Here is a 17,947-nt window from a genome sequence, read left to right on the forward strand (position 1 = left end):
AAAATGGAGCAAAGAAGCCCAGGATTTTGCACGGGGCAGGGCAGGGTCTGTGCAGAGCCGTGGGAGCTGTGTACGGGCGCTGCCCAGCAGGTGCAGCTGCATGGGGGATGTTGCTCCAGAAAGTGGAAGACCAGCAGCAAGAAGGTGCAAACAGATATCTGGGCAAGGAGAAATAAGCAGGACGAATACCAAGGAAGATCAGTGCCCTTGTTCATTTTAAAAGACTAGGAGGTCGGATGGGGCAGCGGCACAGCCAGCGGGCAAGGGAGGAGGGGTTGTGCCGCAAGGGAAGAGCCAGTGCCAGCACAGCCTGCCTGGGAAGGGGACAGGGACAGGGACACGTGGAGCTAGCAATTATTCAACTTCTCCTTCATAAGTAGGAGATCCCTGGTGGCCTCTCGGTGGCCCTCCTTAGAGGAGAGGGATTTAGAAAGCACACAGCAGGCAAAAGGAAGGACGGTCTGCGGGAACAAACTGTTATCGTTTTGCTAAGCTCATCACCCACAGGGAAATTTTAGGGGAAGAGCCATCCCTGGCATCAGACCTCATATAAGAGCTTGAGCTGAATGCCTTTCTAAAACTGGGGCTTCTTCTTGTCTTTTGAAACAACAGCTGTTAGGTGGTTCAAAGGGAAACATTCAGAAAACATGTTGATTTCCTGCAGGGAAAATAAATCTTTAGATTACAAGTGTTTGGGCCCGGATTTTGTCATTTCACAGAAATATAGAATTTCAAGTTTAAAATATCTGAGGGAGAGCACTGGTGTAGTAATTAGCATAATGTGCAGTAGCACAGGGTATGGTGCAGCAGGAGGTTATAAAGTTTGATCCTTTCCAGCCTGAAGTGTACAAAAAGCAATTGAAAGACTAAAATGCACAAAAAAAGGTCTGATGCTCCAGGGTAACTCAGGAAACAAGACAAACATTATTCAGCTGTTATTACAGGCCTGAACACATGTAAAACCTCAAATCGTATTCTGTCATATATATTTTGAAATGTCAAAAGGTGTTATGTGTGCGATCATAAAATATTAAAAAATGCACTAAATTACAAAAGGAAATTAAGCACCATAAATGTGAATGAATATTTCTTGAACTTGCACACTTTTTCATTTTCTTCTAAATTTGTCTTTTATAATGTATGTTAAATCTGATCTGGAACAAAATTTATTCAAATTCCTAATGTTATTGGCCACAGACTGGAAATATGGAATTCCAATTAGCTCTGTGTTAAATGCCTGTGCATTAGCCTTATTCCTGCATAATCAGGGCTTTTAGCACTGAGCTTCCTAGCAAAAAGTTCCTGGTATCTCAGAAACTACCACTAACTTCCAGGCTTTCTAGAGCGCTATCCAAGGCTCTGCCCCCTCCTACCACTGACAGAGCTCATGCAATGAAAAGTTTTGTTTCTGGTAGCCAGTAATCAAAGCCACAAAGTACTAATTTTTATGTGAATCTACATTCCATTTAAGGTTAGAAATCTCTCAACATTTCCCCTCTTTTAAAAGCTATATTTGTGTAAAGAAATGGATATTTCAGGTCATAGGAGAACAATGAGCATAAATATTTGCTTGTCTTCTCTGCTAGTGTGCTTACAACTTTTTGTTTTGAAAAAGGCCTCTAAACACACAGTTCTGTAAAGGTATTTACATTTCCTAATTAACATACACAGCCTGCTCCAAATGAAACAGAAGGAGCAAATGCAAAATAATTAGAAACACAAGGCAAAACATCCCAGAAATCACTTAGAAAAGTAGCAGACAAACAAAGCCACTTCCCCATTCCTCCAGCAGTGCTGAATGCTAGCCTAGGAACCAGAGCAAAGACACCTTATCCAAGACATCTCCTCAAGCACTGCAGAATCAGCACTTGCATTTGCCTGTACATTTTTGAGTCTTCAAAAGCCAGTATACTGGGATAGGCTTCCATTTGCTTTCATACTTCAGACTGAAAGCAAGTTAACAAATTGTACATTGAGTATTTATTCCAAAACAAATCCTAACATGCTGTAGACACCATTAACAATTCAATGGGACTAACTGCATTCAGATGGATCCCAACTGTTCTCAGGAGTATTTTATAAGTTAACTAATGCAGTTTGCAAGTTAAAAAAAACCAAAAACAAACCCAAGGAAATATCTAAATATCTTCAGTCACTCACAGACACAGGGAGCTCCTTTGAGCTTTCTTCTGCCTTTCCCCCTGATACCCACGACTAGTCATGTCCTTGGTGAGTAGTGACACATCCCTGCATGCATTGTTTGAGAGAAAATGAGCAAAGCTGGAAATATGATGGATTTCTGTCGAATGAGAGCAGTCTAATTCTCTCTAGAGACTCTCTACTCCCTGTGATCTATGAGGCACTGAATGACCGAATAAAGAAGTAGATGAGGAAGAAAGACTGTGTTTTTCTTGAAGTAGAAACTGCTAATGCTTGTGTTTTTGCCTCTGTATTTGTTTCAAATTTGAAGTCAATCTGATAAGAAAAAAAGGATAACAACTATTTAATTGTCTTGTCTGAAAACGGTTGCCTTGTTCTTGTATTAAAATTGCAATCTCTTTAGCAGGTGTTTAAAAAAATAAAGGAAAAGATACAGCTGATAAAACAAATCATTCTTTGGACTGAATAGAAATTCTCAGGGTAATTCAGAACATCCAGTTAGTTAGTTGAAGAGTTAAAATAACTGCTCCTCTTTCTGCCATTTTGCATGGATCCTATGGCATTTTATTGTCTCCTCCTGCTTAAGGTTGAAATTTCAAACCAAGACACTTCCCCACACAGTTGTGCTATGGCACGTTTCAGAGTGGTTCCCAGAAGAAAGGCAGGAAAACTTGAAAACTTGCAGATGAGCTCCCACTTTCACCTGCAAGGTAGTGCTGCACCTCCCAGTGTTCAGTAGAGGAACAATATGAATGTGACCCACTGCACACTGCTCTTCAGCTTGGCAGGGAAAGCGTTTGCAAGGTGGAACAAGGCAGCAGCAGACTCTTCTCCCTTCATCCCTGCAACAGTGCTGGTGCTCACCCTTCCCCCCTCAGGTAACCTCAGCTCATCCCTCTCCCTCCTGCTGATGTCTGGATTTTGCAGAATCTGATCAAAAAAAGCACATTTTACACTGTAAGATTGCTGGTGAGAGCTGAGATAACACTGGCCTCATATTTTTCGTCTTGACTGATTGCATTTAACAGCCTGTCCTGTTATATATGATTTACTGGTACTTGTAGAAGCACAGGAATTGACTGGGTGAATTTTTTGAACAATGCTTTTGATTGTCTTTAATTTAGGGGGGCAAGTAGGCACAAGCTGCTCAAATTAATTTTTTACTGTCACTGTCATTGCACTCAAATTAGGATATTTCTCATGCATGACAACAGTCATTAAATAATAACCATGTAGATATAGGAATCCCATAACACACGCCCCTCAAACTCTGTATCAGGGCATAGAAAAAATAAAATCCCACAGCTCTCTGATTTCATAGACAGTTGGGTGGCAGATCCAGCCTGGTGGACAGAACTGAGTCTCTGAACATTGCCTTCTGCAGATATTCCTCCATTTTAAGGGAAATTTAAACCAGAAAATTCATCTATGTATGCTTCAAGTACTATATATTTTAATCAACATCTGTGGGAAGAAGAAGCTTATATGAATTTCAGAGTAAGATTATAGTTGCAGATTTCCTGATGGAGAGCTGCTCTCACCTATCATTAAACAAAATATGAAGCAATATAGAATTGGTAAGTTTTAGTTAGGTTATCACTGCACTTCCCAAAGTAGCTAATATATTTAAGTGAAATTAAAAGACCTCTCTTTTTCTAGTCAAGTATGCGCTTTCTTTCCCCTCTTCTATAAATTGACAGACATGTAAGTATAAAAAGGGCTGAGCAATACACTGCAACCTAATTAAGGGAACTCATTTCACAGAGGAGTTGAAAGGCCATCAGTTCATGCCTGCAAAACAATTTGCATGACAACGATCTTCCACTGCTATTGTCCCATGCCTGAATTCTTTTTTGATCATCTGAAGCACAGCATCATCTGCTGCACAGCAGAAGCTAAAGGGGTCCATTTTCATTAATGAATTTTTTTTTTATTCCCTACAGTCCAATTTATTTCACAAGCACTTTCAGTGAAATATCAGGAATGTAATCGCTCTTGAGCAGTTGTGTCTTTATTTGTTTTGAGTGAAAATTTACAGTTCATGTGGTCTTCTCAAGAAATATCTAATACATGAAAGCTTTCATGTGATTTTTGATGGCTATTTTCTATTCATTAATATAGGTAGATATTTGCATTTGTGAATTAATTTACTATTCATACATAGATAAAATTATGTATGTCTCTGAAATACAAAGGTAATTTTTTACATTACCTGATATTGCACTCTTTCAGAAATATTATTAATATTTAAATTACTGCCAACCTCTTTGTGAAATACTTTTCTCCTTCCTTTTATAAAATATGCTGTGTGCAATACACGCAGTGCCTGTGCTCCCCAGCTATAACTGTGGAGTGCTCTAAGCACTTTAGTTTAGTAACTGCAATGTCTTGCACAGGAGGTTGGTCAGATGCTAAATATATATGCAACATCAAGCCAATAGAAGTCACTGTCCAAAGAATACCTAAACAGAAAAATTTACATTCTGTAGGTATCTCTGTCACTTTGGGATCTACACCCAGTGTTCATATGCTATTGCAAGAGAGGCAAGATTAGAACTGCAAAAAAAACCTTGCCTTCATCATTTCTTTGATTTATTTCAACCTTTGCTCCTATCAAATACTTAGCATTTTGAGGGACCATGACACTGTTTTAATTTAAAAAAAAAAATTAAAAATAATGAATTGCTGCTAAGCTGGCTCATAAAAAATTAAACCAGAACATTGGACTATCATAGTTTCTTTTGCTTTCATCTGTTGTGTATAATAACAACTTCCTAAACTTGTCAGCAACCCCTGTTCAGGATCTGTGTCTGACTGCTTGCATAACACAGGCAGGTAACCCTACTTCCATGTTTCATTTCCTGTCACCCTGATTTTTGAAGATTTTCTAAGCTTTCTGGTGTTGACATTCTTTTAGAGAACTTCCTCACACACTTTCTGTAAATAGCACATTGTTTTGCATTCCTTTATGGAGGAGGAGAACTTTGATGGACTGTTGGTTTGTCCAGCGTCATTGGAGAGGTGGCACTGTCACCCTCCAATCCACTGTCACTTTTGGAAAACTATAAATGTTGGAGTCAGAAAATTAACTTCCCCTTTTTTGCCCTTCACCTTGAGAGCAGCACTGTGTGCCTGCGTTCTTTTGTGTTCCATAGCGACAGTTTCCTTCCAGAATAAATCAGGCAAGGTTATGACATGGAAATAGCTGTTATCCCTTCATCCTTACCTTGACCCACGAGCCTTTTATTGTATTTATCTCCCTCTGTCTGGCTGGTTTGGTGGGGACCTGTTGTCCAGCCACGTCACACCACTACAACAGATTAATCTGTCTTGAAACCAGGGGACAAGAACTAGCAATTCATAAAGTCTTTGTGTCATATTTTGCACTGACTTTTCCTTCCCAGCTCCATTTGCAATGTGCTATCAAACCCAATGGAACTTACATAGAGATGAAACACTGTTGAGTAAGAACCAGCCTGGATAAAATTATTTATTTTGGAATCTAAACTGTCAGATCTAATCTGAACTTGGTGGAACTGGTTATTTGAGACATAACTGAATTGAGCAGAAGGAGAGTTTAGGCAAGGAAACAATCTGGAAACAAGACTAGGAGTTTTTTGCTTTGTTTGCTTGTCTCCTTCTGCCTCTCTAAGTAGAAAAACAAAAAAAACTTAAACCTAGAGGCCAATATCCCCATCACTGCAAACATACCTAGCAATGAATGATCTGCTCGATGGAATGCTTTGGTCTCTAAAGCAATGCAGTGTTTTCAAAAAGCTGCTTGTTGAGAACCAACAATATATGCACTAAATCTCTGGCATGGGTAGTTAGGGACAGTAAATGCCTTCAATTTTACACATAACTCACAAAATGAGATTATAGCTGCGTTGTTGACTGCGCTCAAAAGGGTCTACAATAAATGGAGTCCAAATCAGCACACAAGAAATGGGCCCAAGGATGGCATGAAAATTAATTAAAAGCAAGCAGTAAAACAGCATCACAGCAAGGTTTCTGCACTTCTTGGCCTAAGGCAGGTGGTGTTTGAAGCTTGGAGCACTTACCAGCGGGTGCTGTGGCGGTTTTTGGTGCCGGCAGTAAGCTCCTGCGGGGCGTCGCTGTGCCGCTCGATACCTGCGTCGTGCTTTTGCTGCTCCCCTTGGGAGCATCCTTGGAAGGTGCAGGTGCCCTAGGGGTGGTCTGCTCTTCATTTCCAAAGTTGGAACCTGCAGGAGACCGGAATTGCACTAATTATAAGTCCATAAAAAATGTATGTGAGCTGTGGCATACAGACCGAACTTCTATCAGCAATTATAATCCACAGCGACAAGTTCTGCCTGCAGCTTGGGCTAAGTGACATGGACTTGCTCCAGTATAAACCCTCAGGTGGAAAAAAGGAGTTCCCAACAACTTACTTAAATGCTAAGTCTCGGCAGCTGTTACAGTCTGGTTCCAACAGGAAATTAAGACCTTCTCTTTGTCTGCCTCTATGAAGGCACATGGCTACAACACTCATAAAGAAACCAAGGAATTCCTAAATATATGGGTGGGTGAGTTTATGGTTTTGTAGCTGCTGGAGGAGCCACACCACACATTCACCCTATCACCCTTGGAATCTGCTGATGTTCGAAATAGTGAGGAATAGTAGGGCTCAGTGGTGCAAAGTTTCAAATTTCCCTGCTCAGGTGGAGATTTCCCTCAGAGTCCCTCAGATCACACTCAGACATTTGAATAATAAGATAAAGAACAAAGAAAAAATTCTGCCTTAACTCTCACATCCACTTCAGTAATATTCTCATAACAAATATTAGGTTGCCAAGTTTTCCACCTTAAATTGACCTCTTTCAAAACTTTAAATGGGTTTGGTGTCCTCCTGCATTTGCCATCTACAGAATAATGACATCCTAGATTCCTTGTAGACATAAGGAAAACAATATTTTCTTAACAGTTGAGAAAGGCAAAGTTGGAGTGTTGTTTTTGCCTATCTGTCTACAAGGCCTAAGAGGAGCAAAAGATTACAGCAGATCTGGACTTAAACATTTGCAGAAGAATGAACATTTTGTTTGAAAAAACTAGTGGAGATAGTGCAAGAAATACAAAGGATGTCAGAAAAGGACTATAATTTTTATTTCAATTGTTTTACAAAGATACAGTATAATATTGGTTAGTTACTGCCTGCAGGAAAATGATAGCATTATCTTAATAATTGGCACATCCAAGTCTCCAATATTTTTAAGACGTAGGCTTCGTGAAAGTGTGCAAGTAAAGAAGAGATTTCACTTTTGCCTTTATTACAGAAAATCTACTAGAGGAATAAAAAGCAGGTTGGAAAAGAAAATCCTCTTTCTGATAAAGGAAGAATATCCCTTTTGGCTCTGAAAAAACAGCTCAAAGTTTTCCTGTGGTTTTGAGGCTCCTTGCCTATACCTCTTAATTTAAAGTGTATCTGCAGCATAAATGGACTTCCACAAACATATGTGACCTTTCCCAAGCCACACTAAAAACTCAAAACCGTGTAGTGTACTCTGCACAGGAACAAAAAGACCTGAAGCATTTGCCACCTTTACACATCTCTGCACATAACAAACAACCCCTCAGCACATCAGGTGGCTGTTGACTATCCAGACTGCATGCATTTTTTTACCTGTGTAACAAACATTTGAGTTTATCCGCTGAGTTGACTGTGACAAAACACTGCTGACTTCCACAAAGTCACAACAGCAGAAAATCTGCCCCATCTCCTCTGCAGCTGTGCACGAGGGCATCTCTTCTGCCAGGTGGCCAGGGGGATGCTGCAGCCTGTGTGTGTCCACCTCAGGCTGTCTGCACCACACTCCTGAAGCTATTCCTGAAGTGGTCTCATAGATATGCTTACCCTGTCAGCTCAGGTAACACCACCTGTAGAAATCTTTTTTCTTTCTTCAGCTATTTTAAAATAAGGTTCCCTTGCAGAAGCACTAACCTTGAAGAGTAAATTACTCTTATTATTTGCGGAGAAATAGAGTTCAAGTGTTCTTTAGTGGAAACCCTTTATTCTCAATTTCAACATTCATTCACTACCCTACAGTGAGGAGTGGAGGAAGAAGTGTGAGGCTCAGAGGGAGCAGGTGTTCCCTACAGAGCCTGGAGAAGACCATGGCCAATTCCAGAGGGAATTTCCCCTCCAGCTTGTGGGGAGGACCGTGATGGAGCAGATATTTCCACTCCACACTGGCACAGGTGGACATGGTCCAAAGGAAGCTGCATCCATGGAGAGCCCTCAGAGGAGCAGGGCCCTGGAAGGAGCTGCTCCATCCAGCTAAGGCACAACAGCAATACCTGGACACCCAGGATTTGCTGAGATAAGGTCAATGCTTCTCTTAAGAGACATTGTCTCTCACTCTGCTCTTCACTCATAGATGGAGCTTGAAAAGAGACAGTGGGATACAAACATGTGTGTATAATATGCCCCAAAAAGCAAATGTTTGCCGCTTCCATGGATATCACTAAGGAGCCTCTAGTTCCCCAGGAGCAGAGGTAGGTGAGTTTCACCTCGCTTCACATAGATTCCAGAACTCAAATAGGATTCAAAGAAGAAATTAAATTCAGGACGTAGGAGAATGCATACTTCTCATGGGAGGAAAATAAAGGTTTTCATTTACTTCAAGGAATCAACTTATAGGAAAATCAGAAAGATCATTCAGATGGTCCATCTGTCAGTCCCTCATGAAATAATGCCTCCCACTATTATCTGCAGCAGGTGAATCGGTAGCATCTGCCCTTCCATGGTACCACCTCTTATTTTCCAGTAAAAGCCTGTACAAAACCACCAGATGTGCAGTGGGTGAACAGTTTCCAGGTGACCACATCCTTTGCTGTATTGCACCTCTTCCCTCCTACTCCTCTACTTTGGCATTCTGTCCAAACCAGGGGAGACTCTGCTTGCCTTTGAAGCACCTGGTGAGTTGTCTGGGGGCTGCTGCATAAAAGGCCCTGCATTTTTGCAGATTCTGTTCTGTGAGGAGCGGCACTGCTGACTCTGCTGTAGAGTGTTTAACAGGCCATTAACAATCTGCTGGGGCTGAAGGCCTTCAGCCTCACTTTTATCATCTCCTCACTATGAGCCCCAAGGAATCCTACTCTTCTGCTTCTGAGAAAAAAAATATATTGAAAAGAAGAACATTCCTTTGAAGACTTGCAGTTACCTTGGAAAGTCCCAGCTGCAGCACTCTTCCCTACACTTGTTTACCAGTAGACATGAAGAAATTAGGGCTGGGAACATATTGTAGGCTGCATGTTTGAAGAGAACCATGACCAAAATCCCACTGGCTCCTAGATGTCTTTGAACCACTGTTTCTCAGTATCTGTCACCACTCTTTTTACCATCTGGCTGCAGTTCATTTCAGGGGCTCCTCATCCTCAGAAAAGGAAGACTCTTTTGCATGTGTCACTACAAGTCTGTGCCTCTTGTAAGTGCTCCTTTTCTGAAATTATTTACAAATTTTATAAAAAAAGGATAGAAATATCATATGATAATACATATAACTGTAACACTAGCAGGAACATAAATGGGGAGAATTCTGCATTTGATGAGAAATTAATTAGGCCATGTTGTGTAGCAGGTCTTGATCTGAGAGGAGACAATGATAGGAAGGGCTGTGCTCTGGAGCCCCACAGCTACAGATTTCCCTGTCTGAAGTCAAGGGCAATAAGGTCTCCATTTGCTGGAGAATTTGCATTCTCTCTAGAAAAGCAGCTTGTTTGACAATGCCTGCGGGTCTGTGTGCTGCTGACAAACAAACTGCAGAGGAGTGCATGAGTGCAGCATGAGTGCAGCTCCCTGTCCTGTGGGCTGCTATCTGCAGCCTATGACACTCAGAGACATGGAGTGAGTTTCCAGCTCTTCACAGCAGGTCAAACATTCCCTCTGCTGGCAGGAGGCTGGGAGCTGATAGCTCCTGCCACAGCTGTAATCACACTCAAGACATCGGGAACACGCTGCCATCGTGCATGTTCACTGAAGGACAAACATTTACCCAGGGTTATATATATGAAGGCCTTTCCAGCATAAAGATGCTACTGGACGCTACTTGATGCCAAGTTAATGAGAATGAAGTTATGACTAGTTGTTGCATCAGTGATCCCACTTAGCAATTCTAAATCACTTCCTAGTCGCAGAAATGAAGAAGCTTTAAAAAAGGATTTGAGCCACTTTTCAAATTCACACAGCAAGGAAACAGCAGAGACAGAGAGTGAGCAGAAAAACCTGATGATGAATGAGGCTGGAATGACTTTTTTCATCTGCAAAATAGTGGGATGTATTATTCCTCTGGGTTTTACTAGGCTGCACTTTTGTGCCCCAGTTTTCAAGCAAAAGTACAAGCATAATGTGAAATTTAAAGTCACTGCCATGGGGAATGATCTGATAAGAAAAGTACCTTAACTGCTGAAAATAATCAGGTGATGCTTAAAACCAAAACCTGCAAGACACACTAACTTTGGACATCTGTCCATCCTTCGGTTAATGCCCATTCTTTGTTCCTGACTATTACACATGAAGATGTAAGTAAATTTTATAGAATTATTACCAGATAGGCAACTTGTCAAACAAGATTTTTATTTCACTACTTTAAGGGTTGCTGTTTTGAAGTCCAGCATGGCATATTTCAATATGAGGTTTCACAGTGTGAGTTTCAAGAGACATAATTGAACATTCAGCTCTGTAGCTCAAGCTGAAACAAAGCTATGGACCAAGAGATATGGTGTGATCATTAGCCCTGAGGGCTAACCATGTTTTTAAGATGTTTTGATAGTACATAAGATTACTAGCTGGCTAATTGGGGTTTTTTGCCTCTGCAGAGAGACAGTGCCTGGTATTTCCTCAGGCCAAATATACAAGAGATCAGACACCAGCTCATGACAGGTTTATTTTCCATCCAGAAAAGAAGATGCTTAAGAATTGATGTCCACACAATGCTTAAGCCTAACTTACTTAGCTCAAAGTCTTTCTTCCTACTGTTTTTTTTTTGGCTCAGACAAAGCTGTTTGAGCAATAATTCTCTGTCAAATATTTATTTTGCGTCTGATCATATGACTTTTTAAAAGCTCATTTTTTCAGAAGCCTTTACATTCAAAAATGAAACTTGAATTTTGAATTCAGGTTAATAATTTCCATGAAAATAAGGAGCCAAATTTGCAGTTCCTGTCAGCACAGCTTTAGATAGCTTTTGGTATCTGCACTGCCAGTGACTACCTCTGAGGCAGCCCTCTCACCGATAGGGAGGGAGTTTTGTGCCCTTTGGGCCAATTAATCACTGATGATTGATGACAACTGTGACCAGCTGTGGCTTTTGTACATTACCACACCTGTAAGAGATTGCTGCATGTCCATCCCTCTCCCCGTGCCCTCCAGCCCTAACACCAAGCCCCTTTCTCCTGGGTCACCTGCTCTCAGATGGTTTGGGGCCCCCGGAGCTGGCTGTGCAGAAAGCTGATGGGCACCTGAAGGGTGGGAACCCCGCAAGGTTGGCCACCACCACAAGAGCTGCAAAAGCAGCTCTGTGCAGCTGCACCAGCAGGCTCTTCCTCCACCTCCAGCTGCCCTGGCTGCTTCTGCAAGGGCTGTCTCCTGCACTTGCAGCTGATCCAGGCAAGCCAAAGAGAGGTGGTGTTTCTGGCAGGGCAGAGGGAAGCATCACCTCTTCAGCCTGTGCTTTCCTAACTCAGGTGGCACCTGAGCTGCTGGTGCAGCCCTGGCAACCCTACTTCCAGCAGGATGCCCTGGCACACATGGCCTTTATTTGGAGCTTGGTCCATCAGACTGTATTTGCACTGCTAAACAAAAGCTGGCTTAGCATTGTAGGCTGGCTCATCCTGACACCACCCAGGATGATTGCAGCAGCTTTTCCTGAGAGGGTTAGAGCAGACAAAACCAGGGCCACAGTGTGAAGAATAGGGTGAGGGATAAGGAGACTGGGCTTAGCCTGGCTTCCAGGCTTTCCTTTTCTCACCAGCACAGCTGGAGCTGCAGCCAAGAAGCATCCACTGAGCTGGGCCATGTACGCTCCATGTCACTGGCAAAGGAGGTCATTCAGCTTAGTGTCACTTGCATCAAAGTGGGTTTAAGGAAAGAAGGGATGTTTTGCCTCTCCCAAATGGAATTGAAGCTCCTTCCTTTACATGATTTCCACGTTTTGATGACACTGAGTTTTTGAAATCTAGATTAATTTTTGGGGCACAAACACATCTTCAGTGCCCTTCATATATAATAGATAGCAGAAATACAGCCTTCTGCTGATACACCTCCTTCTATCAATGCTAACTAATTCATTTCACATCACCAAATAAAATATATATTTTAGGATCTGGCTATGTGAATTTCTTACTTGAGTGGAGCCATGTGCTGCTCCCTCCTGAACTGGTACAAGCCTCATTGGGCAAGGTGAAAATTTTACCACAAAGTAAAACCTCTGTATGTGTTACTGGGAATTGCAGACAACTCGCTGACTAGGCCAGACTTTGGAATCACATAACCCATTTTATTTGGGTCGTGGTGAGATGTTACATCTCTGTCAGGAAAGATGAGCATTTTATTATGTAATAAAGTCTGCATGTTCATGGTAGCTTTGCCCGCCACCGGCGGATTCTACAGCTGGTTGGCTAACTGAGAGCTTTTGCATTGGCTGGCTAAAAAGCCCCATAGGACATGGAGTGAAGACAGCACAGTATTTTGCTGATCAATTGTAGTATTTGTCAGAAGATATAAGTTTTTTGGAGTAGTGCCAAAGGTACCTGGGCTGCGCAGACATTTTAAAATGGGCCTCAGACATCACTGTGTATCTACCTTCTGAAAGAGGAACCGCCTGGCATTACTTGGAGCTGAGCCATCAAAGGTCATTCATGACCAAATCTTCCTGGCAAACCTTCCTCATTCAGTGTTTGACTCTGATCACAGTGACAAGACACATCCCATGTCAGGAATACTCCACTGGAGCGTCTCCTGTGGTACTCACAGGAGCTGAACTGGGGAAATGTTTGCTTCTCTAACTGAGAAGAGAAAAACATACCTGCTGTAAGCTTCTCCTAGACATATGGATTAAAATTTCTAATAGATCAGATCAGAGTAATCTGATCTTACTCTGTAATTACTGAAGCCTGTCAATTAACTGTAGCAAGGGCTGGTTCTTAAAACCTGACATACACTTGAAGGCAAGCACACACTCATAATGCTTTGGAAGCTCTTCTTGCTGACACAAGTTAAGAACATATTACATATCAGTTAAACATTTAAATTCCTCTAAGGTTCATTTTGGGAGAGTAAATAAGTAACTATATACAAGTAACAGGTTTTCTGGGATCCTTTTTTCAGTAAATTTACAGAAATAGATTCTTATTTAAGGCTCACTTTTTCTTAAAAAGTCTATTTGATCCCTGTGTGGGCAATTGTGGCTGTCTTTGGTGCAACAAAATTTTGACTTAGGCTGAATGTTTTAGGCAAAAGACTAATCTCTGTGCCAAGCAAAAAGCAGAAAAGAAGTAAAACGGGGGCACAGATTTACTTCAGGTCTTGTCTGACACAGTCATGCGCTGTCTCACAGAGGAGATGGATGAAGACAGGTCCTGGGGCCACTTCTCCCCCTCACTGCTCAGCAGTATAGTCCTCTACACCACAAAATTCCCAGGCACTACAGAGGTCTCAAAGTAACACCAAGCACTGATGGCATTTTTGCCACAGACACATATCTGGTCCAATGCCCTCAGCTGCCAGAATGACCCCCGGGATCACCAGAGGATGGCCAAAAGTTAAAATAACCAGAAAGAAGATAGAGATAACATCCATTTTTTACTATCACTAAAGCACAAATGGCATGTATCAGCCTACTTAGGGGGAACTTTCTGGCACAGGAAGATGTTGATGTTCCTGGGTAGTCCCTCAGTCTCAGCACCCACACTTCTAGAAGCACCAGTTTTGTAGCATGACTTGTGCTCATGACCATCTGCTTTCATGGCACTGAGCCTGCTTCTGAACTGGCATACCAAACCCTCTGGGGCACAGGCACCCATGAAAGACAGAATTAGAAATGACATCTGCTCTGCAAGAGGTTCCTCCTGATGGCAAGAAGTGCCAAATTAGAGCCACATGCCTTATTATAAGGAGTGACATCTGCTGGCCCTCGTAGCATTTTGTCATCAATAAATGCCTCTTCCCCAGAATCGCTGCTTTTAATTTGCTTGAACACTGGCTTGGAGTATTTTGACACTTCCAGGTATATAGAATCCTTAGAAAAGTGTTAATGACATTCCAACAGCAATAATGAATTCCCACCAGCTTTAGCAATCCATGCTGGTTGCCACAGCTCAGCAGACTAGGAGAGGTTAAGCCATGCTCTAACAATTGTCAGTGCTCAAGGACTGAATGGTGGCATTCAGCCCTGCTCCTTCCCTGCCAATTCTGCTAGATCAAAGAGCCTGACCCCTTACTGGCACAGTGATGACTTCAGAGCATGTGACACAGGCTAAGGAGGGGAGATGTCATACTGAAACCTCAAGGATGGGAGAGCCTTAGAGAGTCCCCAGTTAGTCACTAATTAATTGCATTTTATGAGCTCAGGCACAGATCCTCAAAGCTGCTTAGGAACTTAACTCCTATTTCATTTCACATTCAAATTTAACTCACTGTGCTTACTCTTAATCACCATCTCAGCCCTGAAGGAGTTTCAAACCCACAGATGTCTCCATTTCAGAGTTTGAAGGATGCAAGCAGCTGAGCAGAACCTCCCATGAATGCTGAACAGTTCTTTGGTTGGAGGAGAAAGGAGATGATTGGCACCAAATCTGTGCTCTGGAAACAGGCAGGGAGTTTTCTAAGCTGTTCAGAGAAGCCATTTGCTGTGCTCACATCATGTTCATCCTCTTAGAAAACATGCTGTTCAAGAAAAAACAAGTGAACCTGCTTTCCCCAGTTAATTTTCACAAATTCCTGTGTAAGTAGTGCACAACACATACAGTGCTGGTCTGGGCTGACTCCTGTCTAGATCTGTGTTCTGTGGCTATTTTAGATGTCATAGAGAAAAAAAAAACCCAACAAATCTATAGCAAAATATAAATCTGGAAAAAAATTATTTGTGTAGTCCAGAATTTCAACAGTCGGGAAACACTTTTCAGTGGAAAGATTTATTTTTAACATATGCACTGGCTACATTGTATATTTTAAGACTCCAAGAAGAAATTTGACTTGCAGAATTCTGCTGATGAAATGTCTTCCTCAAAAAATATCTTAACCTGTTCAATCCAACTAAGGTGATTTTGGGCAAAATTCAATTATTTTACAATACGCTAATCTTACAACTAGCCATACTAAATGCTGTGACCTAGTGATCCAACTAAATAAGTTTTACAAAGTGTTTTATCTATGATTCTATTTCTATGAACTGAAGTAATCTAAACCAGTTAACCCATAATATTTTGCAGAGATCAGATATTTAATTGCATTTCTTTCACAAAATGAAAGCTCTTTAAAATATATAACATTAAAATTCCTTTGAAAACTGCAAAGGTAATATAGATTAGGTAGGTTCTTTAAAAATAGCATATAGTGGCTCTACAGAGTAAGTCATTTAACTCTTATAGTTGTTAAAGTATTAAAACTTGTGTTAATTTGATCCTTTTACAGTTTTTCCCCCTTCATACTTTATTGTATCTGACTGGCTGTAGCAGAATCAAACTGAGTGGCTTCTCTCCATTACAATAAATGCTACTGATAAGAGATAAAATGTCAGACATTTCACTGGAGCATGCACAATTGATTTCCACAGGCACAGCCAGAGCACCCACCAGAGTACTGTGGAATGCTCCCCAAGTCTTTCCAAAGGCAAGTACACACATAGTCTGAGCAACAAACAGGAGGAACTGGAATTCTGTGACCACTCTGAGATTTATGACCGGATAGGATTACAGAAACTTGGTGGGAAAATTCTCAGGACCAGGAAACCATAGTGGATGGCTACAAACTCAGAATGATACAAAGGGAAGAAGAGGACATGTAGCTGCATTTCCTGTAAAAGAGAAAGTGAGCCATGGAATACTCCAGAGCCTCCAGCTCTGGTCCCCTAGATCAAAACCAAAATGGAATAAAGGGAGAAGTTTCACAGGAGGTCCATGAAAATGATCAAGGGCTCTAGAACCTGCCCTGTGAGGACAGACTGGAGGAGTGAGCTCTTATCTGCTCTGGAAGGGAAGGCTCAGGGGGTCCCAATCACAGTATTCCAGTACTTGAAGGGCTCCTACAGAGAGGAGAGAGGCTCTCCCTTCACAAGAAGCCACATGGAGGCAACAAGAGGGTACATGCTGCACTGGGGGAGGTTTCATCTCAACCTAAGGAGCAATTCTTTTACACTAAGATCAATCAGTCCCTAGCACAACCTCCCCAGCGATGTGGGAAGAGTGCCCATCACCAAAGTTTGTCAGGATGTGACTGGACAGGGTGCTAGGTAATCTCATCTAGGCTCCCTTTTCCACAGAACGTTGGGCCAGATGATCTACAGATTTCCTTCCAACATGGCCTAGTCTGTGATTATCTGAGAAGGGAATAATCAACCAAGACCCCCAAATTCCAGAGCCAGGATTAACGTAAGGACTATACACCACTATTTGGTCAGACAGTTTAAATGTAAATTATGGTATTATAATACCGTTTATGCTGTTGATAGGTATTTCTTACTGAGTTTGTGAATGTGAGAGATACCAGTCTTATTTCTCAGAAAATCTGCTCTTCAGAGGGCAAACACAGCCTGGGCAGCCAGGCATGAAATTCCCTGTCTGACTGCAGCACCCCAGTGGTCTTGCCACAAGCTCTACCACCAGGGAGCCTTCTCTGAGTGGCTTTTGTGGGCAGTGCCATGTTTTCCCGTGTCATCATGGTATCACTGAAATTAAACAAGTTATAAAAAAGTAATGAATCTGCTCCTGGTCTTCTGCATCAATGGGCAAGTTGCTGCCAGGCTGGATCCATGACTGCAACATCCATTTTGGCATGATATAATACTGTGTGGATTGCTCCTGACCTGGCTGGGACACCTGACAACACTCCTTTATTGGACAAGATCATGCCTCTAAATCCACTGGTTTGGAAAAGGAAGGTCCTGATGTTACAAAGAGAAATAATTACCTGTACCCTTGCCATTGATCTTTTTCTTAAACAGGACCTTTGAAGATAAATTCACTTGCCCATGTGGAAATGGAACTGCAGGATTAATGAGAAACACCCTATTAACTTCAGCTCCATATGAATTGTTCTGTATTTAAGACTTGTGAGGGACTACTTAAATAAAAGCTTTTTAATCACACATTTAATGTAAGTGTTATTGAGTAAAGCACAATTTCTTGTTTTGTACCATCCAAGTATTTTTTCAAGACACCTAGAATTATCAGCAGGATTGAGAACAGGTTTGTGTATGTGAGGAGTGGGTAGGGATGTGAATGAATGCAAATTATTTCAAAGAGGCACAACCTACAGTGAGGAGTAAGATCTGCAGCATTTTATACCAACACAAATAATATCCTTTTATATATCAGGCACGTTTAATTAACTTTGCATGTACAGTACAAGTGCAGAAATATTAAACCAAAGTGTTGTCTACTGGAAGATTGTAATTCAAGTGATTTCCATAGTACTTCAGCTTTAGGGAAAGGTCTCCAAAGCCCTGTACTCTGCAGGAGGAGTTGGATAGCTCTTAGACCTGCTAACAAATGGCAGAGGCCTCAGGAGAATCTAAGTAGATCTTCCTTTGAGTTGTTTTGCTGGTTCTGCAGA

The 17,947-nt window shown here is 41.7% G+C and overlaps 1 protein-coding gene across 1 annotated transcript in view; it reads right to left on the reverse strand.

Moving 5' to 3' along the window:
• The window catches only part of MTUS2 (microtubule associated scaffold protein 2), a gene marked incomplete at its 5' end in the record, with an annotated part of 156,573 nt that overhangs the window by 52,697 nt on the left and 85,929 nt on the right, over nucleotides 1-17,947 (reverse strand). Inside the window, one exon of the mRNA XM_084201322.1 lies at nucleotides 6,222-6,383. Coding sequence (XP_084057448.1) covers nucleotides 6,222-6,383 — 162 coding nt within the window. The remainder of the gene's footprint in view (nucleotides 1-6,221; nucleotides 6,384-17,947) is intronic.

Source organism: Fringilla coelebs (genome assembly GCF_963513975.1).
Source record: "Fringilla coelebs genome assembly, chromosome: 2".
Lineage (NCBI taxonomy): Eukaryota > Metazoa > Chordata > Aves > Passeriformes > Fringillidae > Fringilla > Fringilla coelebs.